This window comes from Equus caballus, chromosome 9 (assembly GCF_041296265.1).
Source record: "Equus caballus isolate H_3958 breed thoroughbred chromosome 9, TB-T2T, whole genome shotgun sequence".
Lineage (NCBI taxonomy): Eukaryota > Metazoa > Chordata > Mammalia > Perissodactyla > Equidae > Equus > Equus caballus.
The window spans coordinates 88,603,548-88,631,395 of NC_091692.1; the positions used below are offsets into that span (position 1 = coordinate 88,603,548).

A 27,848-nucleotide genomic window follows, 5' to 3' on the forward strand; every position below is an offset into this window, starting at 1 on the left:
ATCCACAGCTGGATAGAGACTGCAATATTCCTACCTCCCAGAGTTTCAGGGTGTGTGCAGGTACATATGCTTTTCAGGGGAGGCGAGAGGTCAAGGCAAATGAACAACTGGCCTTTTTTCCGTTCAATCAACAAACATTTCCTGTTTGCTCCCCAAGTGCCAAGCCCTGTGCTGAGCACTGGGGATACTGAAATGACCCATATCCAGCTCCTGCCCTCATGTACCTTATAATCCAGCATGATACATATAGATAAAGCGATAATTGCACCTTGAAGTGATTAGGGTTAAACTGACAGGTAAGCATATTTTTCAAAATCAAAAATAGGAAAATTACCCAGAAGTGGAGTAGCTGGATCACATCATAGTTCTATTTTTAATTTTTTGAGAAATCTCCATACTGTTTTCCATAGTGGCTGCACCAGTTTGCATTCCCACCAGCAGTGTATGAGGGATCCCTTCTCTCCACATCTTCTCCAACACTTATTTCTTGTCTTTTTTTTGTTGAGGAACATTCGCCCTGAGCTAACATCTGTGACAATCTTCCTCTACTTTTTATATGTGGGGCACCACCACAGCATGGCTGGTAAGTGGAGTAGGTCCGCGCCTGGCATCTGAACCCATGAACCTGGAGCACACGGAACTTAAAATCATTCGGCCACAGGGCTAGGCTCTATTTCTTGTCATTTTAATAATAGCCATTCTGACATGGTGATATCTTATTGTAGTTTTGATTTGCATTTCCCTAATAATTAGTGATGTTGAACATCTTTTCATGCACCTGTTGGCTATCTGTATATCTTCTTTGGAAAAATGTCTGTTCATACCCCCTGCCCATTTTTTTGATTGGGTTATTAGATTTTTTTGTTATTGAGTCATATGAATTCTTTATATGTTTTGGATATTAGCTCCTTATTGGATATATGGCTTGCAAATATCTTCCCCCAGAGAACGTGAACACACTAATTCAAAAAGATATGTGCACCCCTATGTTCATTGCAGCATTATTCACAATAGCCAAGACTTGGAAGCAACCTAGGTGTCCATCAAGGAATGAATGGATAAAAAAGATGTGGTATATATACACAATGGAATACTACTCAGCCATAAAAAAGGATGAGATCTGGCCATTTGTGACAACATGGGTGGACCTTGAGGGTATGATGCTAAGCGAAATAAATCAGACGGAGAAAGACAAATACTGTTTGATCTTGCTCATATGGAAGATAAATAAACACGTAGATAAGGAGAAGAGACTGGTGGCTACCAGAGGGGAAGGGAGCAGGAGGGATGGCGAAAGGGGTAAAGGGGCACATGAGTATAGTGATAGAGGGCAAGAAGACTTTTAGTGTGAGTGCGATGCAATCTGTATAGAAATTAGAAATCACACCATAATGATGGATACCTGAAATTTATATGTTATAAACTAATGTGACCTCAATAAAAACATGGAGAAACTATCTTTCAAATAATTATTGTACCACTTTTGGGTATGAGAAGCAGTCTGAAAGACGAAGTTTGGAGACTGCTGAATACAAACTTTGAAGTTATTTTAGTGGTTTGTGAGGAGCACTGGATAGGATATCTTAAATGGGGGCTGTCACTGGGAATCCTGGGTCCACAGTTGTTACAGCCATGCACACATAATCCAGGAATTTGTGGGGTCTAAAGAGAGGGAGGGAAAGAGCTGACTAATATGCTTGGTCAGAGCAAGAGGAGGACAAGAGGCGACGAATGAGTGGGACTAGGCTTCTTAGTGTTCCCACTGTGCTCACAGCAATCTCTCTCTCCTCACTCCTGAGCAAACTCGTCCAACAGAAATTTGGAAGGAAGATACTGGAAGGAAAATAAATTAGAGAGACAGAAGTAGATAATTTCTGGTGTCTTGGCAGGGCAAAGCTTTGCTGGACCTCTTGTAACACTGACAAATGATTAAGGGTGATTTTTTCTTAAGTGGAGCGAGTACTAACTGAGTGCTGTGGAAATATTGTGGGAACGTCTGTGCCCAGGGAACGTGGAGGGTGCCAGGGACCCTGGTTTGGGAATGCAGATGACAATTGACAGCTGCTCTTGGAGGCGGGGCTCCCTCAAGGTAAACGTAGAGGTGATTTTTTTCTTATAGCCCACTATCCAGTAAAGAAATTGCATATTTTCACAGTTTTCCTTCGAACAATTCCCAGTGGGAAAGGATTCTCGTAACATTTTTTTGTAAAGGGTCAGATAGTAAATACGTTAGACTTTGCGGCCATAGGAAATCACATCGCAATGAGAAAGCAGCCAGAGACGAAAGGTAAGTGAGCAGGACCGTATTCCAATAAAATTTATTCATGGAAGGTGAAATTTGAATTTCCTGCAATTTTTACATATCATGAAATATTCTTCTTCTTTTGATTTTTTTTAGTCATTTGAAAACATAAAACTCAATCTTAGTTCACAGGGTGTACCAAAAAAAAAAGAAAAAAACCCCGTAAAACCCATTGTTAGCTCACAAGTGGGCAGATGTGGGCCCTGGGTTCTGGTTCTCTGATTACCCCTCTGGTCTGCATCGTCCTAGTGTCAGCACAGCACCAGTGTGGCTCCCTCAAGTGGCCGAGCACAGCGGGTGACTTGCCTGACCCCATCTCTAAGGAGAAAATGGCAATATACTAACAAAAAGGTGTGAAAAAATTTTTGTATACTGAATATTTTATATTAAATAAATTTTATATACATAAAAATTTTCATATGTAACAAATATTATATTTATATAAAATTAAGTATATATGTGTATATATATCAAATATGCATCTCACATATATGTGATCCTTGCTCTTGGAACCAAGTAGTAAACGTATTCACCAAGAGTGACTAAATATTAATATATTATCTATTATTATTAATCAATAGTTATTAATAATCGATAATATATTATATATTAATTTATTAATAATTGATATATATTCACTCTTGGTGACAATGTTCATTTCTTGGTTCTACATATTCTTTTTTTTGGTAAAGATAATTTATTAGATATATAAATAAAGTGGTGATTTAGTTTGAATTATAATTTAGATTTTGTCTGTCTTTCTCGTCAAATGAGTTCACAAGGCAGGAAAAATACTGGCAGGTTCCATCTCCCACGTGCTGTCTGGGATGTTTGTCTGGCATCTTCTCAGGCATTGTGGAATCACCTAGCTTGTCTGCCTCTTTCTCTCCCTTTCTCTCTCGTTTCCTTCCTTTGAGTGTTCATACTGTGAATCAGGCACTGAAGGATTTAAAAGAAAAAAAACAGGTTTTATGTTAATCTTAAGAGGCTCGTCCTTTAATGAGGGGCACAGAAGCCCCTGCCTCTTAATGCTCTCCCCATTCCTACGCCAGGCCTGGAAATCTGCTCCGAATGGGACAGTTCTTTTCAGAGATTCTGCAGCTTCCTGTCCGCTAGAACGTAAGGTCTTCCAGGAACAAGGTTTTTCATTGGTCACGGGTGTAGCCCCAGCACTTGCTCAGAGTAAGCATGCCTCACATTTTTTTTGAAAAACACTTGAGTGACCACCAACCTGAACTCTTCTGTTTCTAGTTGGATGCCTTATTTCTCAAATTCCCTAAGAGCAGTATCAAAATAAGAAATTAATATTGATTTATTGGCTCACTTCCCTTCTCCCCAGACTTAGGGTCTAAGCTGTACTGAAAAAAGTCAATCATATGCTTCAGCTCCTTGTGCGTCGTCATCAGCAGTCCATGATGAGGATGATCAGTTTTGCACGGTTTTATAGAGTATATATGTGTGTGTGTTATTTCCTCTATCGTCCCACATCCCCACGCTCATTCCACTCCTCCATGGCATCCAAATTTAGTTTATGCCCCTCAAACCATCTTTCTTGCATTTATTTTGGGATATATGTGTCCTTTAAAAAACTGTGTTTCACCGAGTGTGATTTTTTTGACTCTACAACGATTGTATCGTGCTTTAACTTTCATGCTATTTCTTACTTTTTTCACTTAATACTATTTTTCAAATCTAACCCTATTTCTCCACGGACATCTAGTTCATGGCATCTGACCCCGGAAAAGAATGGCATTTGAAGCTTAGACATCATTTTATTCGTGCATTTCCCTAAACATCAAACACCGATGTTTCTTCACGTCTTTGCTATCCGAGCAAAGTTTCTCTGGGTACCTAGGTGTGAGTTTAGCTGGGATACACAGCATGGGAATGACTTCCTACGCGATTGGTCAGGCATCTGTTCTGATTGGCTGCTGCCCACGGGGGCGGGGGCCGGGTATCAATCGTTAACAGGATTTGACCGTCACCTTCTCCACGTGTGCTTACCCGAAGTCAGGATGAGCCGCAGACAGGTTTCCAGAGAAGAAAGGGCATTCCTGTTGCTCCACATCTTCCCTGCACTTAAGTTCTTCCATCTTCTTGTTTCATTGGTCTTTTCGGATTGCTGGTGAAATTTATTTATTAGCATTTAGATTTTGTTTTCGTCTTTTATTTCCTAGTCTTTTTTTCTGATCTGAGTGAGTTCCTCAGTGTTTTAGACACTGACCTCTTGTGGTTTTAGATTTTTGCAAATAATTTCTGATGTGAAGGGTCTTGTTGAAAACATCCTTCCCCACCCTGAGATCCTAAACATATTCCCCTATATTTTTGCTATCAGCTTCATAGATTTATCTATCGCATTTACATCCTTAATCCATTTGGAAGTTTTCTTTTTTTTGTTGTTTATATTGGGAAGTAGAGATTCTTCTTTTTCTCCTTCCTGACACGATTTACTAAATAATCCATCTTTCATTTATTTAAGATGCCTCTGCTGTCATACATCATATTCCCAAGGGTCTATTTTTTATTTCTCTCCTTTGTTTCATTGGCTTATTTATTCCCTTGTTAAAATCATAATACTTTTATTTGTATTGTCTAGTCTGCATTTATAGTTATGGATTAAGGGAATGTCTTCATATATAGTAAGTTGAGTCCGCAATCATTTTGCATTTGTCTTAGCCAGTTGCTGATCTCCCAAATTCTGCTGTTGTTTTTAGTGGAAGTGAATCGGATTGAGATCTGATATTTTCAATATTTGATCACCCCATCCAGGCACAGTGGTATATACAGCCATTTAGTGAGGACTGTAATAGACTCTGAATTCTTCTCACTGTTTTTGCATTCTTAGGTTAATCTCTAGGTATCTTATAACTTTTGCTTCCAAATGGCAAACTTGTGTTTGTAAATGGAAGCTTGTATTCTACAATGCTTTGAATTCAATATTACTGATGTAGAGGGACACAAATTTTGCATGTTGGTCTTATATCTGGAAAGTTTACTGAACTTAGTTGTTTTAACAACTTGCTTTTTTCTCATTGGCTTTCTGTGATCGCATTACCTGCAAGTAAGGGTATCCTAACACCTCCTGTTTCTTCACTTGTCTTTTTCGGGGGTCAGACTCTGCAGTCGCATGCTGAGCAGTAATGGTAGGAAGCATGCTTTCCTTGTCCTGAACTTAAGGAGATGCACGTAAATAAAGGATTATCATTAAGTATCGAGTTTGCTGTAGGGTTTTGGTGGGAAAATCTTATCAGGTTAAACAAATTCTTTTTTTTTTTTTACACCCATTGTTCTAAGAGGACTTCTTCCCCCTTAAAATCATAAATCTCTATAAAACTTTAGCAAAGCTTTTCTGTATCTATTAGATGGTGATGCAATGCTGCCTCTTTCTCATCTATTAATGTGACTTAAATTGATAGATTTTATAATGTTAAGCCACCTCTGCATTCCTGAGATAAAGGTTACTTGCTAGTGATGTGTAATTTTTAATACAATGGCATTAAATAGTTGCTATTGTATTTAAGATTTTTACATCCATGTTCATAAGTGAAACGGCTCCATATTCTTGTTGTGAACTGTCTTTATCTGGCTTAGCATTAAGATCATTCTAAGGGTCATATAAATAATTTTTCTTCTTTTTTTCTTTTGGGGACCAACTTAGATAATATAGACTATTTTTTCCCTTGAGAATCTTGTAGAATTCCTATGAAACTTACAGGGCCGCCGGAATTCGGTGATGGGGGAGGGAGGTGTGGAGGGAAACTTTGCTCTACTTTTCAAATTTTTGATGGTTGTTGGTCAAGTTTTCTACTTTTTAATGCCAATTTTGTCATTTTATAGTTTTCCTTTCAAATGTATCGGTGTATAGTTCCTTTAGTATTCTAGTGAAAAATCTGAATTTCCATTATATAGGTCGTTAGTTCTTCTTTCCTTCTATACTTTGTTAATTTTCAGCATCTTCCTGTTGTCTGGTCTGATCAAAGTTTGTCTATTATCTTAGTCTTTTCAAATAAACAGATTTCTCTATTGTTAGTTTTTATTGTTATTTTCTAACTATTGATTTCTACCTTATCTTCATAATTGATTTCTTTGTCCAATATTTGGGTATAGATATGTGCCTATTTTCTAGCTTCCTCAGTTAAATTCTAACTTTGTTTCAATCTTTGGTATTTCTTGATAAATGTATTCAAAGTGTCAGGAAAAATCGTGAAAGACTCTGCCATTGGCGAATACAGATTACGGGGGGAGCTGTTGAGCACAACTTTCCGTGTTATCTCTACCTTTCAACGTCTGATTCCCAACCGTGCATGTTGTAAAGCTGATAATAACCCGAACTGTGTCAGATGGACTGCAATTGATCACTGCCCTATGGAAAGACTGATTCTGTGACTATTTGTAAATTCACTTCAGCATCCATACTCCTGTATGCTAGTGGTTCTTGAATTTTCCTTTGAACTAGTTGTAACATCATATTGGTTCACCCATTAATGAGTTAAATAAAATCTTTGACAGTTATTTATTTATATTTATAGGAGAGTTATAATTTTATCTTTTTTTCAAAAAATCGTCTTTTAATAAAAGCTGTAAATTTTCTCCTAAGCTTTGCTTCATCTTCATCTTTCAAATTTTGACATACGATGCTGTCATTGTCATTTAAACTCAGTAATTTCATTTTTAACTCAAGCATCATTTAGTAGTCTATTTTATAGATTCAAAAAACGTAGTTTTAGCTTTCCTTTTCTTATTGATTTCTAACTTTATTACATATGATCAAATGGGCTTCGTTTATGTGTTTATACCATTTCATTCCACAGAATTTTGAGGCATGTTATAATGCATGTTAAGTGTAATAAAATAGAAAAATATGAAATAAAAAAATTAGGTCATGGGAAAGTGTTTTATAAAGCAGACCGTGGTGTGCATTTAGGCTGGGTCCACTGCAGCTGCGTTCATCACTGTGATCCAGGCATATCTGGGCATGTTGGGGACGTGATAGGTGGCTGAAAAAGGTCTCATTGTGGCAGAGGGGAGAAAATAGGATGGAGGAGTGTGTTGGTCCCTAAGCCATCACCAGGTTTGGCGACTCACTTGCAGCAGGTGTCATAGCACTCAGCATATAGCCATACTCAGGCTATAATTTATTACAGCAAAAGAATAAAAAGCAAAACCAGCAAAGGGAAAAGATGACCAGGGCAAAGTCCAGAGGAAACCAGATTCAGCTTCCACTTCTCCCCCAGTGGAATCATGCAGGAGGCACTGGATTTCTCCAGCAACGGGTTGAGAAAGGTGTGAAATGCTGTCCACCAGGGATGCCCGCTAGAGAGTCAGTTCTCAAGGGTTTATTGTCTACCTCTGCCTGGCACATGCCAACAGTCCAGACTCCCTGAAGGCAAGCAGGTGTTCAGCATACATCCCACTGTTTGCACATGGAGTTTAGCCACCCTGAGCCACCCTTATCAGTTTGGGGATGGTGGGAACCCCGCTGAAATCCAAGGTCCCAGATGTCAGCCAAGAGTCATCCTTGCACCCAGGCCTCTCTAAGGACAGCGGTCTTAGGTCTGCTGTGTGAACTCTTTCCTCACAAGGATCCTCGTGGGAGAGAACTCAACCTGATGGGAGTACCCATTGGCTTGTTGAGCTGTCCCAGGAATAGACTTTAAGCCCCCGAGGAGAGTGGGTTCACGGTGTAGCAAGGTGACTGTTGTCAACTCTGTCTTTAGCAGAGCCTGGGGAAATTGGCCAAGTCTTAAGGAGAGATAGGGCTTTGCAGAGTGTGGCCTAGTCAAACAAAAATCTCATCCTCTTCTTGACATGGGGGAGAATCCTAGGAATTCAGGAGAACACATTTGGGCACAGGGTGCTTCATGGTCTGAGGATGTGGGGCCGCTCTGTTGATGACCAAAGGCAGTGATTGTGTGAATAATCTGCAAACAAAATAAGACTAGGATTGGTCACCAAAGTTCTGTTACCAGAAAGTGTATGACTCTTTGGAATCATGAAATCCAAATAAGAGCTTTGGGGAAAGGATTTTCATGGTGTGAGGTGGGTTTTACTTTGGATCTCAGAGTGGAAGATTCCCCCACCTCCTGTCTTGGCCTAAGGGGTAGAGCTTACTCTTCAAGATCACCCTGCCCCGAGCCTCACAGAATCAGCCTACAGTGTCACAAGAGCTCACCCCTTCCTCTGAGGCTCCCTGGATGATGGAGGGGATGCGACTTTTAAGACACAAGAGAAGATCTGGAATTTGATCATTTCCATAGAGAGGTCTGGTACTTCCAAGGAAATGGGCAGTTGGGGTCATTTTGGGTAAAATGGTTCTGGCCGCTGATTACAATATATGGAAGGGCTTTTTCCCACACCACCAAGCAACTCTCTGACACCAGCTGAGTGTCCTATAATTCAACTCAATTCTGACACTCTCGACCTAGAGATAAAGTCAGATCCCACAGGTTAAGGGGTCAGTCCAACAAGACTGCTCCCTCCTCCACTTCAGATGCCAATTGCTAGTCCAGGATATCACCTGGGCTCTGATCTATGGGCTACAGATGGGAGGTTCCAACGATTCCCTCCTTGGGTTAGACTAATTTGCTAGAGCAGTTCACAGAACTCAGAGAAACATTTGACTTACTAGATTACCCATTTATTATAAAAGAACATAACTCAGAAACAGCCAGATGGAAGAGATGCATAGGGCATGGTGTGGGGAAAGGGCACAGAGCTTTCATGCTCTCTCTGAGCACACCAGTCTTCCTGAATCTCCATGTGTTCACCAACCCAGAAGCTCTCCAAACCCTGTCCTTTGGGGTTTTAATGGAGGCTTCACTACACAGGCATGATAGATTAAATCATCAGCCATTGGTGATCTATTCAACCTCCAGCCCCTCTCCCCTCCCCAGAGGTCAGGGGGATGGGACTGAAAGTTTCAACCCTCTAATCACAGGTTGATCCATTCTTTGGTTACCTGAGGGCTTCCCAACAGTCACCTCATTAACATGACAAAAGACACGTTGATTGCTTATCACTTACGAAATTCCAAGGTTTTTAGGAGCTCTTTGCCAGAAACAGGGATGAAGGCCACACATATATTTTTTTCTTTTTCTTTTTGTTTATATTCCTTCAAGTTTTAATTAGTTAATTAATTTATTTTTGGATGTACATCAAAATGTATTTTGAATTCTGTGTAGATTACATCGTGCTCACCACCTGAAAACTAATTATAGCCCATCCCCTCACGTGTGAGCCTGGTCACCCCTTTTGCCCTCCCCTCTTCCCCTAATGGTAACCACCAATCCAATCTCCAATGCTATGTGTTTGTTTGTTGTTTTTATCTTCTACTTACGAGTGAGATCATATGGTATTTGACTTTCTCCCTCTGACTTATTTCACTCGGCAAAATACACCCAAGGTCCATCCATGTTTTCACAAATGGCTGGATTTCATCATTTCTTATGGATGAGTAGTAGTCCATCGTGTATAAATACCACATCTTCTTTATCCATTTGTCCCTTTATGGGCACCTAGGTTGCTTCCAAGTCTTGGCTATTGTGTATAATGCTGCAATGAACATAGGGGTGCATGTATCTTTATGCCTTTGTGTTCTCAAGTTCTTTGGATAAATACCCGGCAGTGGGATAGCTGGATCATATGGTAGATCTATTCTTAATTTTCTGAGGGTTCTCCAAACTGCTTTCCATAGTGGCTGCACCAGTTCGCACTGCCACCAGCAGTGAACAAGGGTTCGCTTCTCTCCACACCCTCTCCAACATTTGTTGTTTCCTGTCTTGTTAATTATAGCCGTTCTGACTGGAGTGAGGTGATACCTCATTGTAGTTTTGATTTGCATTTCCCTGATAGCTAATGATGTTGAACATCTTTTCATATGCCTGTTGGCCATCTGTATATCTTCTTTGGAGAAATCTCTGTTCAGATCTGTTGCCCATTTTTTAATTGGATTGTTGCTTTTTTTGTTGTTGAGCTGTATGAGTTCTTTCTATATTTTGGATATTAACCCCTTATCTGATATATGGTTTGCAAATATCTTCTCCCAATTGTTAGGTTGTCTTTTCGTTTGAAGGCCACACATATATTTCTTATAAACCACAATATTGTTACTGCCAAAGGCGGTTATCTACTCACCCTGAGACAAGCCAACAGTTGAGAGCCAAGGTGGTAGGAGAGAAAGGGTTTTATTGCAACTTGCTAGGAAGGTGGAAGATGGGGGACTAATGTCCGAAAGAACCATCTTAAAACTACAAATTCTTGAGTTAGTTAAATAGGGCAAGTGGGCTGGAAAAGGGGGGTCCTGGAATGCCAACCATCTGATGAAGCAGACCTTGAGATGCCATATCATCTGTTTCTTCTGTCACCAGTGATGGATCACAGCATAGGGCTTTCTTCCTGGAGGTCGTTACCCTCCTGAGGAAACTTAAAGAACAAAGTTATTGCCTTATTGCAGTAAGGAGGTCTATGCATAAACTAGGACCATAAAACTAACAGAGCATGCATATCCCCTAGAGACAGCTGCCTAATCATCTAGGCTACGTGCAAACCAGAGCATTTTCTCAAAGGGGCAGGTGAATCAGGGTCATACATAGTTCCAGCATGACTCCCTTCTATAAGATGGCTTCCTTTATGCTAACTTTTGACTGGGCCGATATCAATTGACTCAGTGGTGCCAACAATATCACATTGAGGAAGAGAGTTAATAAAATAGGACATGAGAAGAGAGAGGAATGGAAAAGGGAATTACGGAAAGAGCATATACGTATAGGGCACCCCTCAAGTCCTAGGATGTGATGCCTCACCCCTTGAATGATAGTCAAGGGGCAGGATGAGGCCTGGTTCTTCAGCCACTCAGTGCAATGCTGAGTCAGCCCCCTGAACACCTGTGAAAGAGTCCATTAAGCCTTCCTGGGGACCGAGCGTGTATTCTCACTCTGAGGAAGGGCAGGCTCCGTTACTGTACTCTCCTCATGCACTGCTTGCTGGGTGGTGGCTGTCGTCTACCTACAGATGAAGACACAGCTGGAGAGAGGAAAGGTATTGTCAGTTCTGCTCTAGCCCCACTACTCGCACACAATGTAGGCCATGAAAGAAGAGCTTCACCTAATGCAGAAGCAGTTCATTCTCTAAAGTCTTGGGGCCCAGTAAGAACTGCTCTGGGATCCCTTCTTGTAAAGGGTCACATGCATTTCTCAGGCATGCTGGCATGGTCAGGGCCCTGGGGCATGAGTGGTGATACAAGAAGAGCAGCAGAGATGGGCCTGGAGGAGAGTACATCTCCAGATGTTGAGCTGGGTGTTGACGTAAATAATCCATAATCGACCTATAAATAAAAATTGGGGTGACTTTATTGTGAGCCAGGTTTGAGGACTATAGCCTGGGTCCTTCCTTAAGGAAGGAAGGGTACCAAAGAAGTGGAGGGTACAGAGTGGGTATATACCATCTTGGGAGAAAGAGCATACATCACATATGACAGGACCATCTCTTTTACTACTGTCACAAGATGCTTAGCTGGCACAGAAGGTCGGTGGTCAGCAGGTCAGTGGTCACAAGGTGAGCACAGCAGGTTGTAATTAATCCTTAGTTTTCAGGAAGAGATCCTTATCCTTAAAGAAATGTCAGTATGAGGGGACGTTACATCCCTATCTTTAAGGACGTCATTCTTGTTTTGGGGACATTGTAAACGTTTAAAGCAGATGTATAATGCTTGCACAACAGGCCATGTCAAGCTCTTTTGGAAAAACAAGCTCAGGCTGAATTAGTTTTAAACCAAATGGCTTCCTCATATACTCCAATGTATCTTATTGCTTGTCACTTATTTACCATGGGTTAAGGAGCATGGGCACTGTGAGGGATCCCCGGGGATGACTGAGATGCAAGCCACAGCTCCTCCCCCAACAGGTGGGGCTGGAGCCAGTGACTTTACACAGAGAGAACACACATCCTGCAACCCTGGGAACCTGGGGTGCGTTAGAGAGAATGCAAAGATGATACCAGAAACATCATTAATTCATGGATAGGTGAATACAGTAGCACAGTTCAGTGTTGCTCTTTTCTATCTTTATCTGCATTACCTAAGGAACATTAAATCGGATCCAATTCATAACTCTGCACAACCCTTCTAGATTGCCTCCAAGGATCTTTATTTGGCCTTGCACTTATCTGTAAATATTTTTATCTGCAGAAACCTCCAAAGAAAGGAGGGGCAGGCAGTGGTGTATGTTACAAAAACGGTCCTGAGGTGAGATGAAATATGCGTCTCCCACCATCACCCACATTGTTTATTCACACAACAGCAGCAGAACCACCTCCTCTTTTCCTTGGGAATGTCGCCTAAGAGAACAGGAGTGTCACGGAGGAGGAAGGGTGTAGGGACTGTTTTTTCCCAAGGTGTCCTAACAATGTCTCTTGTCCCACATGCTCTCCTAGAACCCAGCTACTCTCCCAGCAAGATGTGGAGGCTGTGTCTTCTCCCCGTGAGCCTGGACAGCCCTTTGTGATTGCCCTGATCAGGAGGAGATGGCAGAAGTGAGCTGTCACATTTCCAAGGTTAGGTCATAAAAATTCCATGCATCTCTTCATTGTTCTTTGGGGTGCTCACTCTTGGAACCCAGCCTCCACGCTCTGAGGAAGCCTAGCCAGTTCTCATAGACACGGGTAGATGTTCTGGCTGTCATCCCAGCTGAGGTTCTGGTCAAAAGCCAGCACCAACTGCCAAATGTATTAGTGAAGACATTTCCAGGTGATTCCAGCCTCCAGATTTCAAGTTACCGCTGGCCTTTGGATCTTCCAAGTTGAGGCTCCAGACATAAGAGAGAAAAAAACAGGATGTCCCCATTGTGTCAGTCTGTATTTCTGACCTTCAGAAACAGTGAGCATAATAAATGGTTGTTGTATGTCACCAAGGATGGAATGGTTGTTATGAAGCAATAGTAACCAGAACAGGCATTCTATGTTTTTCCTCTGGTGGTGGAAGCGGGCAGACTCAAGAACACAGTTCTCCATAACCCTGAGTGCTGTTGGTGGAGCTCGTGGGACACTGTGGCCAGTGACTTCTCCCCTTGATGAGACTGTGGGCTGGCGCGCTTTCCCAGCACAGATGATGTAAGAAGATGGCGCATCATGTCAGACTGAATTTCTCTCTGAAAAGGGCTCCATTTGTTTGTAATTATTTCAACAGTTGATGTTCTTATCCAATAAGAGGTGCCTGTGTGCTTGGTCCTGCCGTCCCCTCCACCGGCAAGGCCTCCACTCTGTCCCTGGGCCTTAGCAACACACCCTGCTCTCATCTAACCCTGAGACAGCTCACCTGGGCCCTTGGACCCAGCACATCACCAACCTCAGTTAAGTGATGACACTGACAGAGGGTCAGTGTAAACTCTCAGGAATGGCGACAACTTTGGTGTAGTGGGCAGGTTGGGTGCCCAGAGAGAAGTGTTGGGGGGTGTGGCCTCACAGCAGGTTGGGGCCTGGATCTGATGTGCACAGACTTGTCCTTTAGGCAACAGTCAAAGGGGGACATTCATATGGGGGGTTCACTGTGACACAGCAAACGGTGGAAGATTGAACGCAGACAGAGGACATGGAATTAGGGAAGACTGGAGAAGCTTCCTTTGAAGCAGAATTGACAGGATTTCATTACCAATTGAACGCTGAACATAGGAAGCAGTGAGTGTTTTCTAAACTGGATCATTGGAAAACGAATCCACAAAATGAAAGCCAGAAGACGAGAGGCAGAATAAGGAGAAGTGGCAGGAAAAGACGTGAAGAGGAGATAATGAACTGCACGTTGGACCACGAGGGGAGAGTCAGGAAGGCATCTTGGGCCTGAAATGGAGATTTCGGGGGCATCGGCCAAGAGCTGCAGCAGAAGCCATGGGAATGGCCCCACGTGTCCAGGCGGAGGGAGAGTGTGCACTTGGAGAAAAGGACGAGTTGAAGGGGTCTCCCTGGGAACGGCCTTATGTGATGGCTGGAGGGAGCCGTCACTCAGCAGAAAGAGGAAGAGAACCAGCAGAGTGGGCTCTCGGAAGAAAACCTTCCCCGGCACCTGACAGGGCTCCTTGCACCCGGCAGGTGCTCAGTCCACGTCTGCTGAGTAAAGAGACCCATCAGCGGGGCACACAGAGGCTCATCTCTGACACAAGGAAAACAGCAGAGCGAATGCAAGGAGCAAAACTTAGGAGTAAATGTACAAAAGAACAGCTAGTTTTAGCTAAGGTCTGCTACAGGAGTGACAGACACACTGGCCTGCCATGCATCAATTGGAGATGAGGTAGCGCTTTCCAACCAAATGTGTCAGTCAAGCTGTGACAGACTGCGAGTGGTGACAGACACACGCTGCGTGTTGCAGGCCCAGCTGTCGAGAGAGGGCAGTCTTCCCGTGAGTGAGGAAGCAGGGCGCTTCCTCCCAGGCCCTGGGGCTGGAGCAACACTCACACTTCCCCTCAGGGTCACTGTCAGTGGGCTCCTCTTGACAGTCACAGGCCACTCACAGGCAGGGGGTCCCGCTGAAAGGCTGGTAGCTGGCAGCGGGATACAGAGAATGAACAGCTGTGCTGGGGACAATGGGATGTGATGGGCAGTGATAGAGAAGGAACATTTCATGCTGCTCAAGAAAAATCTGGGGAAAAAAAAAAGCAGGAGAAAAAAATGCACGGACTGGATCGTGTCTGGGTACCGGGAACATAAGATGACATCACCCTCTGAGAGATTTTCTTTCTGCTGGAGACTAGAAGGAGGATGAAAGGCCTCTCCTGCCCCTGGTGGAGCTGATGTGGGGACACAAGCCATGAGCCTTCTGGAAGTAAGAACCGAGCAGAGGCCGAGTGAGGAGGGTAACGCAGGGAGAATCTGGAAAAGCAGCCAAGCACCAGATTCCGGAATCATGGGTTATTACTAGCATGACTTAATCCTGAATGTTCACCTTGCAGCCGTGATCAAAACACAGCATACTTCTGTCTCTCCCTCTGCTGTGCCCTTTCTTCAGTGGGGTGGTCCCTCCCCGCCCCGGGATGAAGGCTGAGGCAGACCCTACGGCATTGCCTCTTTCTTGGTGGTTGATGGTCCTTCAGTCTTTTGAATCACATGCGCAGTCTCCATTCAGTAATGAGATGGTCCCCTATAATAGCCCAAACTCTGGCATTAAATCTTCTCCACCCTCTCACTCCCCTTTCCCTTCTCAGGCTGCTTAGGTTGGAAACTCACAACTGACAATATGGCTCTTCTCTCATCCTGCTCCCCTCTTCCTTCATTGGACTCCTGAATCTCTAGCTCCATCCTGGAGCGGGGGAGGGCAAGGTGGGGGGAGGGGATGAAGAGGAAGGGGAGTGTGCTGGCTCCTTCCATCGCCCCCCTCCACCATGCTGTGTACCTGGGAGCTTGACCTCTAAGGACCCCACCAACAGGCCCCTTTGCCCCTGGCTTCCGGTTGGGTTTGAGCAGTGGGAAGCTCCAGCAAGAGACTGGAGGGAAGGGGAGAGTAAGGTCAAGGCGTGACTTCCCCCTGCTCCCTCCCTGTGGGCTGCCTCCCTGGAAGAAGTTTCCAGCTCCTGTCAGTTGCCTATGGCCCTCAGCAGCCTCTCTGGGTCCTGGTGGCCACTCCTTCTCTTTATCCATTGAAGTCCAGCGCTAGGAACTGCCAGGACCCTGAGTGCTGCATATCAGATGGTCCTCACACAGCTTGGTCAGGCTTCCTGCTCCGTGGGCCTGGCGGAGGCTGAAGCTGACTTTCCTCCCTCTGGAGGCCCTCTCATGGACTGTTAAGAGGTTCACCATTTGCCCATCTCTCCTACACCCCAGGGCCTGGCCAGTCCTCTGAGGTTCCTTCCTCAGCCGCCAGCATGCACATCTCCAGTCTCTTCCTTAGGGCTGCTCACCTCTCCATGCAGCCCAAATGGACAGCGCCCAGGACAACCCCAGGCCGTCATCTCCTGGGCAGTCCGCGTCTGTCCTTAAGAAAGGCTCCTAGTTCCCTGCCCCGAGCCAGCTTTGGGAGAGGGTCCCCCTCTCGTTCCCCTGGCCCTGCCCTCTGCCCTGGGGATCGATGCACTCGGCAGGATCAGACCCCGGTCCACCGTCAAGTGCTGGCTTCTCGGGGATGAGTCAGGTACCAGCCTGCATGTCCCCAGCTTCAGGAAATGCCCTCCGAAGCTCCCCAGTGAGACCCCCTTGAAGACGCTCTCCCTGAGCCTGGGCTACAAAGGAGGCCCCCGGAGACGTAGGTGGGACTCTCAGGAAGGTAAGAGCTCTCTCCAAAGAAGTTTGTTCACCCGTCCTCGCCCCAAAGTGCCCTGGAGCTATGCTCAGCAGGATTGAAGTGAGGACCCCGCAGCACCCGAGCCCAGGGCTCTAACGGCACTCGTCCCCAAGGGCAGCATCTGCCACGAAGCCTCCTCTATTCTCAGACCCTTTCATATTTCCAAAGAGGGTGAGTAGTTGTGGGATTCAAGAAGTAGGTTTGTGACTATTTCCCTTGGAAATATTGTCGTGTGAATCGTCTCATTCCCCTTGGTAATAAAATCTTTCATATTGCAAAGTCAACCAAAAATGACCTAAAAAGACTCCCATTCTAACAACTTCTTACATCATCTTCGGGCAAGCCACCTGACTTCTGGGGGGCTCTGTTGTCATCCCTGTAAAACGTGAGAGTGAGTTCAGAGAGGCTGGCTCAGTTTGCTTGTTATAATTGGTTAACACTCATCTGCACCATAACAACACAGCCTCTGTGAAACCCACACAGTGTTTCTTTTTCTTACCATTATACTCCCTAGCCCTGACCCACAGGAGGTGCATTCAAACCATATCAGAAGAAGAATGAAAAAAATGCTAAGTTCAGAGGGCTTCTGAAGGTCAACAATGAGACGGGTATAGGAAAACATTTGGCAAAACAAAAACCCACTACAAAATCCAAAGATCTTCTTTTGGGGGCAGTGCGATTTCCCAGTTTTACAATGATGTTTTAGACCAAGCCTTGTGATGACCTGCGTCTCCATTAGCACGCCGGCCTCTTCTCCTAGCACTCTCTGCCTTGTGTAGTCGGATCCAGTCACATGGGTTTGCTGGCTGTTCCTGACACCATGTGCCACCGCAGGACCGTTGCACTTGCTGTGCACTGTTTTTAGGACACTCTTCTCCCAGGTATCCATGGCTCCCTACCTCCCGGTTGGATCTCCTTGGGGAGGACTCTGCTACACTGCCAACATTTTAGACTGCAAATTTTCTCCTCGTCTTCTGCAAAGGGGCCCACACTTCCCCAGGGTGTTGAGCGTTGGGAGAGAAGCAGTATCCAGACTTCAGGACACTGGCTCTGAACTCGTGGTAATTCCTGGGACCCAAAGCCACACTGTGGTCCACAGTCAAGGTGAGGCTGTTTTTTACTTCAGTTGGGAGAGACCGTGATGAGAAAGTTTTATTTTTGAACCTAGCCAGTTCAGTTCCTTTACCTTTCCTCTAAATTCTGCTTGAAAGTTGACTAATTATTTGTGCCTTTTGATGTGCAGCAGAAAGGCAGGGGTTGATCCTTCCGGCATTTTACTTGGAAATCTCTTTCACGAAATCCATTAAGTCATTAGGTACATTTTAAATGTTTCCGTGTTACCCCGGGCAACAGTTTTGCTCAACTTTCTTCCTCTGCATAAGGAGGGCCCTTTCCTCCAGCCTTGAAGAGCGCTTTCCTGTTTCCCATAAGTCCTCACTGACAGCCTCCTCGCTGCTGGTTGAGTTTCTGGAATCGTCCTGTGGCAGCCACAGGGGGGCGCTGCTCAGATCTCCAAGAGAGAAGCTGCCACAGGAAGTCAAAGAGCCAAGAGCCTCTAGCTGCAGCGCCTTCAGGACCCGCCGCGGCTCTGAGCTGTGGTCACCAGTCTCCGCTGGCAGCTCCCAGCCCACAGCTGACTGAGGCAGGGGAGCCGAGCTTGGCTACTTCTGTCCAACATGCCCGTCTTCTGTGCACAGTCTCGTGCTGAGCTCCCTGTTGGGCTGGCTGAGACCTTCTGAGAGCTGTGCTGCCACCTGAGGCTCCTTTTGAGCCAATCCTCCTACCTCTTCCTTCCCCCGCATTTTACAGGTGTCAAGCCTGTTTCTAAAATCTAGAGTATAAATGCCTTCCCTTCCTACTGCTGTCTCTCTTCATTGTTTCCAGGCATCACCACTAATAAAGCTCTCGCACTTCTAACTCTCTCTTGGTGTCCTGGAGATCCTTCCAGGAGGACCCAGCCTGGCTCAGACCTCCTCGAGGTCCCTCCAGCTTCTGACAGCTCCCTGGTCCCAAGCAAGGACCGCATGTCTTAGGTTTTAGTTGGTAGCGCTCCACTTCCAGGTGCCAAATTCTGTTCTGGTTGCTGCTGCTGCAGAACAAATTGTCCCCAGTTCCATGGATTAAAACAACCATCATATTTTGCTCACAGTACTGTGGGTCTGGTTGTGGGACGGCTCAGCTGGGCAGTTTTCACTGAGTGTGTCCCATGCAGTTGCAGCCAGAGGTTGGCCAGGACTGGACATCAGAGATGGCACACTCCTGGAAGTTAATGCCTGAGGGCTGCTGGGCTGCTGACAGGAATGCCGACTTGTGGTATCTCCAGTATGGCAGTCCCAAGGAAGCTGGACTTCTTACACAGCTGCTGGATGCCCCAAGAGAATCAAGGGGAGGAGGTATGGCCTTATGTGGTCTAGCGCTGATGGTCACGTAGCCTCATTTTATCACTATTCTATTGGTTAGAAGCAAGTCACTAAGTTTAGCTCACATTCAAGATGAGAGGGCAGAGGCTCCATCTCTTGACAGAAGGAGTGTCAATAATTTTCATACATGTTTTCAAACATCCACAGTGACCAATGTGACAGTGGCAGAAACCAACAGTGGACCCCTTCCATGGCACAATGCCCTAGGGACCATCCATCCAGCTGTTGGCATGCTGACTGCACTGGAACACTTCTGTCATGGAAGCAGCAGCACTTTGTTCTTGTTGGAACACACACTAATTCTGAATATGAGTCTGCCTTTCTTCTCTACAATGCTTCTGCCCAAACCACCATGTGTGGACTTACAGAATCAATGCCATTTTCACTGCCATAGTATGTCATTGAGCATCATCTCTGACCAGGGAATTCATTCTTAAAGCAAATGAAGGATGCCAACAGAGTTCTATACACGGAATCCACTGGACCTTACCAATGTTCATCAACCCCCTGGCGCAGCCGGCCTGAGAGAACAATGAAGTAGCCTTTTGAAGACTCAACTACAGTGCCAGCTTGGTGATAATACTTTGTGTGGGTAAGGGACTGGCCTCTAGGATGAAGTATATGCTTTGAATCCCTGTCCGATACATGGTGCTCTTCTCCCATAGCCAAGATACACAGAGCTGGGATCAAGGGATCAAAATGGGAGAGGCTCCTCTTACTATTACCCTAACAATTAACCGTCCAAAGTTTTACTCCTGTTCCTGCAACTTTGGGCCCTGCTGGTTTAAAGGCACTGGTTCCAAAGGCAAGATGCTTCCATTGGAGAACACAGCAGGGCTGCCTTCTAATGGGAAGTTGAGACCAACCTGGCCATCCGGGTTCCTTGTTCCAGTGAACCAACAGACCATGAAGGAAGTGATTGTGCTGGCTGGGGTGACTGACTATCACAGGAAAATGGAATGGCTGCTATTCAAGGGGTAGAGGTGGGGCCGGGACTGGAAAATGGAAGAGTATGATCAAAATGCAGATGATACTCAGGCATCTTAGTACTTCTGAGTTCTGTGACAACAGTCAACAAGAAACTAAATAACCCAATACAGGCAGGATAGCTAATGGCACAGAATCTGCAGGGATGAAGGTTGGGGCACCCCACCAGGCAAGGAACTATCACCAGCTTAGGTGCTTACTGAGGGCAAAGGTACCGTGGAATAGGCAGTGTAAGAAGGAAGCTGTAAATATCAGCCACGAGCTACAACCAGCTCCAAAAACAAGAGCCATTCCAATGATGGTATTTCTTCCTTGCTTTGACAAGAATATATTCATATACAAGCGTCTATCTCTACATATGCATATGTAGATTTTATCCATATATTTAAATCCCTTATCTTTGTTTTCCTTTCCTCATTCTAATATAAGATGTGTTAATAGTGGGCAACTTCTTATGTCAATATTTAATCCACGGGATATCAAAAGGAGAGTGAGAATCCTCTAGAAGAGGAATAACCATCACCCAAAGATGGTGAGGTGGTATACGGGAAACTGTGTGTCCTTTCTGAGGAGGCTGGGGCTGCTATAACAAAATACCACAGACTGAGTGGCTTAACAACACACATTCATTTCTCACAGTTCTGGAGGCTGGGAGTCCAAGAGCAAGGTGATGGCTGAATAGGTTCCCGGTGAGACTCTTCCTGGCTGGCCTGTGGCTGCCTCCTTGCTGTGTCTTCACGTGCTAGAGAGTGAGCTGTGGTCTCTCTTCCTCTTCTCAAAAGCACACTGATTCCACTATGGGGGTCCCATCCTCACGACCTCAACTAAACCTGATTATCTCCCCAAAGCCCCACCTCCATATACCATCACATTAGGGGTTAGGGTTTCCACCTGTGAATACAGGAGGGGACACAAACATTCGGTTCATAATAGTATGTTTTTTGGTTGTTCAAGGGATAACGGCATTAAGTTAATCAGAATCAATTCTGCTCTGTCTTCATGCGGAAGTTAACCATAGTCCTGACAAATGTACGTGTTTGCCAGGTTGGTAAGAGCTGGACTCTGTTGGATTGGGAAACATCATCTTGGCTAAGGCTGGGAAGGATGCTTTCCAGAATCCCCTTCCCTGCATGGTTACTGGGCAGAGCTGGCCAAAAGAGGAACCTGCATAGGTCTGGGAGGTGGAAGGGAAGCAGGTGTTCCACTCTGATGGTCGATGCAGTCGGACACGGTGATGAACTGATGAGGAGGAGCCAGCGGGCCCAGCTTGCCTCACTCTCCTCAACTCTGCATCCCTCCCATCTTTCTTACTGCAGGCCTGCTGACCAAGGCTGGCCCCACACCCACCCACCAGGAGCTTGGCTGTGGACCCACGAGGCAGCAGCTACACAGAGGCGACCATTTCAGCAGAGTGGGTAATTTCCACAGAGCTCTCCATAAGCTCCCCACTCATGGCCCCACCTCAGCATCCAGATATGCTTTGCTTCTCAGACTCTGTGCAGGCTTGCAATTGTCCACTGCACCTCTCTCTCCATTTATCCATCTCTCCCTTCTAGAACTCCATTTCCCAGCTCCTCCCATGTGTTCGTAAAGTCAAATTCCTATAATCAATTCCTTCTTCCCCATCATATTTACAGCAGCTCAGTTTTTGCACCTGAACCCTGACTGATACATTTTGGTTCTCTGTTAAAACGTTAGCTTATTAGGAAGGGCTTCCTAGAAGGCTCCGTCTGAAAAGCGCCCATCACCCCTGACCCCTTCACTCTGACCCTCCCTCACAGCTCTGTCACCACTGACACAGCACAAGTGTGTAATTTCGCTGCTTTGTTACCACTGAACCCTTGATGAACAGAGTGGTTCCGAGGACTCAGTAGCTGCTTGGCGAGTATTTGCTGAATGCAGGTTTGGGGAAGCCGGATTGAAATGCTAGTATACCATGATCAGAGTGACACTGATTTTCCCGATAGCGTCTGTGGAAAGCAGGAGCAGGGGAGGAGAAGGGAGAGGAGGAGAAGGAGAAAGTGCACAAGGACACCATACCGGGCACTTGACATGGCTCATGCCGAGACAAACCTACACGTAAGGCAAACTCCCCAAACAGAGGCTCAGCAACGTTAAAGGACTTGCTGCAGGTCTTTACAAAGCGACAGAGCTTAAAATCATATTGAGGCATTCCAATTTGATCTGAAACTACAGTTTGAATTCCCGAGCTTGACCAATTTGCTGAAGTACTAATTGAATAATCAGTCCTTTCATCTGTGATTTCATCTGTCTGCATAAGCAGGCAGTTCTGTGATCTATAATCCACGTCTTTGTGTAACACTTCTAGGATTTACTGAACATTTTCACTAGCCAACACTTTATTATAGACAAATGATGGTTATAGCATTTTTAAGATACACATTTTAATTTTAAACTAGTTAAAGAGTATTGCTGTAGAAAGTAGGAGCTAAAACCCTGGAGTCGTAATATTGATAAAGAACTCTGTGGCCCCCGTACGTGAGATGCACACATTCTCCGCGCTGAGCCAAACGGGCCTGGCGGGTCACGGTCCATGCAGCCTGAAGTTTCAAATCAATGGAGGCACTTCAGGGTTATCTTCAAAGTCGGGATCTTCCTCAGTTGGCGTAATTTTGGGTTCAGATCGAACTCTTCTGGGCGTGTGTTTTTTCTCTTGAACTATGTTGGCCACATCAGGGAAGGAATGCTTGCTAGGGTCTACTTCCAGTTTCTCAGTGTGCCTGCTTCTACAACAACAAAAAGAGGCCGGAGGAAATGGATATATCATTTTAAATTAAGTTTCAAAGAGATTCGATGCATTCATTCACTTATTCAGCAAACATGGGTGGAACATAGAGAAAAAAATGAGACGGTCACTGTTTTCAAATAGCTTAGCATCTTGGAGAAGCAAGAGTCTGAGCCGTGGAGAAATGAAGTGTTGAAAGGTGCAACAGGGCTGTGCTGATGCACAGGCAGCCGCAGGAGAGGCCAACCGGGACACTCTGCTTACCTAAGAAATTTCTGAAAATTGAAATGATACAGCGGCAAAGCACCACAGCCAGAATCAATAATAGCATCACTCTAGACAAGCCTTAAGCCTGAATGCAGCTAACCAGGCTCCCGGACACTGCTGCTTCAGACAGCCCGGCCGGTCGCGGCTCAGCAGGGGCATTTACCCTACAAGTTCAGGTGCACGCAGAGCTCAGCGCACCAACAAGGACCTGGCCCTCCTGTTCGCACCCAGTTCTCTCAGCAACAGCTAGAGTGAAACGGAAGAAGAAGGAACCTCTAGTGGCCAATGATTCCCTTTACTGTAGTCATACAGAAAATTCTAGATAATACTGGGCACTGGGCTGCTTTTCTGGCAATTTCAATTCCACAGGCCTGGAGCTGGGCCCAGGAATTTGTATTTATATAAAGTTCTCCCAATGACTTTGACAATCAGTCAAATTATTTTGGAATCACTGCACCATTCAGTCATTCAACAGATACATATGAAGCGTCTGCTCTCTTCCAGTGGCCGTGCGAGACACCAGCAATCCTATCGTCTGTGCAAAGGGACAAGTTTCCTGGTTGCATCTAACAGTGCAGCATGGTGTTCACTACAAAACTTATTACGTTTTGTAATTGTCTCACTATTGGTCTGTTCCCCCTCCCAGACTGACATCTTTGAAGCAAAGATATTGTTTTTTTCATCTCGTGTCCTTGGCATACGGCTTTACTGAAAAAAAATCTTTGTTGAATAAATGAAAAAAAAATTATTATACTATTGTGGGGTAACAAAATTAAATAAAAACTTTTCTCGGGCCTAAAGAAATCACAGTCAATCTAATCCAGGAGCTGCCAACTGAGGTCGTCAGACCGAACTCATGCAGCAGACACAATTCACGAGGGAGGGAGAGTTGATTTCCTTTGGAAAGTGTGAACTCTCCACAGTTCTCGCAACCCTTCCCCCCTCATTTCTGCAATCTGCTCAGCCCTTGAAGTCATCTGAGTTCTTGATTCCTCTTAGTATTTTCACTAATACACATGGACCTGCTGAAGAAAAGTACACGTACACAAATAGTATAAAGTAGTAGGTTCTGAAGACCCAGATTGTACACCATAAACCATGGAGGAAGCTATGGTTTTCAAAGACCTACATTATAGTCATTAAATACAGCTCTACTTTAAATTACTATGTTCTTATTTAAAAGGCTGTGATATCGGTGGCTTAATTAAGTAAATATCTAATTCGTCTATTATAATGATGTCATCTTGACTTTGAGGAAAAGCAGCCTATCTCAGTTCCAGGTGCATCTCTTGGGCCGTAACTTCAGGTCTCAGTAATCAACAGGGAACACAGCCAGTCCACCCACTTCAGATGCTTTGAGGGACCATTTGCATGCAGGACTTTAATTACTCACAACTCTCTGGGTAACAGACAGTGAGCAGCTAGGCCTGGGGCACTGGAGGCTCACACTAATTCCCAAAATAAAGAGGAGAAGGGCGCTCATGAAAGATCTGATAAGATAATAAGGAAATACAAGGTCAGAATTCAGGGAAAGGAGGAATCCAGAGAGGGAAGTGGACCCCTGAAACCACCTTTGCCCCGAGGGCGATCGCTGAGCCCCTAAAGTGGAGCATTGGTCTTGCTGGGCTTATGAAGTCTGGGGACAGAGGTCAAGGCCCTGAGCATGCCAGGTGGGCAGTCTAACAGGACACCTTCTCCCCAGTAGGGTGAGGTCCCCAAAGGCTTCTCTCTAGTGTAAGAGTGAATGAGAAGCAACGCCACTCTGCCCTCCTCCCCATGGGGCTGAGAGGACTGTTCAGTGGGACAGAAAAGGGCCGAGGTGTCACCACAGGCTGGTGCTCCCTTGGGTTTATAGCAGCTGGTGGTTAAAGCCCTCAGTCTTGAATTTAGAGTGGAGACCACAGGCTCTGCCCCAAAGCACATGCCAGTGCTCCCTGGACAAGCGCCTGCCAGGCCTCTGAGAAGCCCTCACCTGTCATCTAAGGCTGTGGAGCAGCTCACAGCGAGAGACGAAGAAGCACCAGGAAAAGGGCACTGTGCATGAGAACCAGCGGAAGCGATGGGAACAGACACAGAACACAGGGGCTTCAGACACTGAATACGAAGCACGAATTATAAACCCACTACACTCACTATATTTGAATACAGTGTCTCAGAATTAACAATAAAGTGTCGAGTACGTGCCCTCTGGGAGTGGCAATACAACAGAGACGCCTGCTGTCACCCTCCAGTCAACACGCACTGGAGTCCTTCTCTATGCAGCAAGGCAGGAGAAAGAAAGAAAAGGTACGGGATTGGGAAGAAAGAAAGCTAGTGTTTTTGCTGTATAGAAAATCCAAAAGATTTATAGATATATAGAAAATATAGAGAGATACAGAAAATCCAAAACGACGACAGACAAATTAATAAAATAATGAGAGAGGTTAGCAGGGTTTCTTGGTACAAAATCAAACACAAGACTGAATTACATAGTGGTGATGGGTGCGCAATACTGTGAATACGATAAGTGCCACTGAGTTGTACACTTTTAAAGGGTTAAAATGGTGAATTTAATGTTACATGTACTCTATCACGGTAAAAAAATTTGCAAATCTATATATTAGCAACAGACAAAAAATAAAATAACATATTCGTGATAGTATCAAAAATATCACACACCTAAAAGTTAATAAAACCCGGGTATATTCATGGAAAAATAAAATTTTACCGAGAGATACCAAACAAGACTGAAAAAAGAGATGCCAGTATTTATTAGGATTGTTCTCCCTAAATTGATCTATAAATCCAGTAGAATTCCAAACAAAATCCCAATACACTTGTGTGTGTGTGTATGTCTGTGTGAGTGTGTATGTGAGAGAAACACGACAAGCTGTTACTAAAATTTATAGAAAAGCACAAAGAGCCAAGAATAGCCAACTTTTCAAGAAGAAAAAGAAGTTGAGAGGACTTTTCCTACTAATTATAAACTTACTATGAAACTACGGGAATGGAACAGAGTCTAGCAACAGACCTACATATATGTGGACACTTCATCTATAACAGAGGTGGCCTTGTTTATCAGTATGGAAAGTACAAACTTTTTAATAAGAGACACTGGGACAGTAGTGTCTCTATATGGTAAAAAATCAAGTTGTCATCTCTTAACAAAACTGTCAGACCTTAAACAAAAGTCAGTTCCTGATGGATTATACCTAAATGTTAAAGGGAAAACTACAAATCCTTCTAACATAAGGACTACACCTTTATGACTGAAGGTAGGAGAGGATTTATAAAACAAGACAAAGAAAGCATCAACCATAAAAAAGTTTAATAATTTTGATTATTTTGAAATATGATTTTGATTATTTTAAAAATATGATCTTCTGTTCCTTAAAAGATACCATGAAGTGGCTTCCAGTTTCTGAGGAAAACTACATAACTCTGATGAAGGATATCAAAGAAGACTAAATAAATGGGGAGACATCCATGTTTATGGATGAAGACTCAATATTGTCAAGATGTCAGTTCTTCTCAAACTGATCTGTACATTTAATGCAAACCCAATCAAAATCCCAGCAAGTTATTTTATGGATATTGACAAACTGATTCTAAAGTTTATATGGCAAGGAAAAAGACTCAGAATAGCCAACACGATATTGACAGAGAAGAACAAAGTTGGAGGTCTGATACTACTCAACTTAAAGACTTACGATAAAGCTACAGAAATGAAGACAGTGTGGTATTGGCAAAAGAATAGAAAAGCAGATCAATGGAACAGAATAGATGGTCTGGAAGTAGACCTCCATAAATAAAGTCAACTGATCATGGACAAAGGAGCTAAGGCAATACAACAGAGCAGAGATAGTCTTTTCAACAAATGGTGCTGGAACTACGGGACAGCCACACTCAAAAAAATGAATCTAGGCACAGACTTTACCACCTTCACAAAAATTAACTTTGTCAAAATGGATTACTGACTTAAACAGGAAATGCAAAACCACAAAACTCTTAGAAGATAACATAGGAGAAAATCTAGATGACCTTAGGTATGGTGACATTTTAGATACGGCACTGAAGTCATGATCCATGAAAGAAATAAGACAAGCTGGACTTCATTAAAATTAAAATCTTCTGCTCTATGAAAGACAATTTCGGGAGAATGACAAGACAAGACACAGATTGGGAGAAAATATTTGAAAAAGACACGTGATAAAAGACTGTTATCCAAAATATACAAAGAACATTTAAAATTCAACAATTATTAAACAAACAATGTGATTGAAAGATAGGCCAGAGACCTTCAGAAACACCTCACTAGGGAAGATGTGAGGTTGGCAATAAGCATATGAAAAGATGCTCCACACCACACGTAATTAGGGAAATGCAAATTAAAACAACAATGAGATACCACTACACGTCTATTAAAATGGCCAAGATCCAGCTCACTGACAACGCCAAATGTTGGCAGGGATATGGAGCAACAGGAACCCTCATTCACCACTGGTGGGGATGCAAAATGGTACAGCCACTTCAGAAGACAGTTTGGCAGTTTCTCACAAAACTAAACATACTCTTACCATATGACGCAACAATTGTGCTCTGGTATTTATCCAAAGGAGTTAAAAGCTTATGTCCACACAAAAACCTGCACATGATGTTTACAGCAGCTTTATTCATAATTGCCAAAAATTGGAAGCAACCAAGATGTCCTTCAGTAGGCGATGGATAAACTGTGGATCATCCAGACAATGGAATATTATTCAGCACTAAAAAGAAATGTACCATCAAGTCATGAAAAGACATGGAGGAACCTTAAACACATATTACTAAGTGAAAACAGCCAATGTGAAAAGACTAAATACTGTATGATACCAACTATGTAACATTTTG

The 27,848-nt window shown here is 44.2% G+C and overlaps 1 protein-coding gene across 10 annotated transcripts in view; it reads right to left on the reverse strand.

Annotated features, from left to right (window-relative positions):
• Window positions 1-3,191: 3,191 nt before the first annotated feature.
• Window positions 3,192-27,848, reverse strand: part of DNAAF11 (dynein axonemal assembly factor 11) — a 101,413-nt gene continuing 76,756 nt past the window's right edge. For 4 of the 10 annotated variants that reach the window (XM_070221839.1, XM_070221838.1, XM_014728087.3 and 1 more), the window contains one exon: window positions 22,309-22,713. In XM_070221839.1, coding sequence (XP_070077940.1) covers window positions 22,536-22,713 — 178 coding nt within the window. In that variant the 3' untranslated portion in view covers window positions 22,309-22,535. Of the gene's footprint in view, window positions 3,242-9,407; window positions 10,724-22,101; window positions 22,714-27,600; window positions 27,725-27,848 lie in introns of those variants that run through there. The other 6 variants (XM_070221841.1, XM_070221837.1, XM_070221836.1 and 3 more) reach the window with 6 other exon arrangements.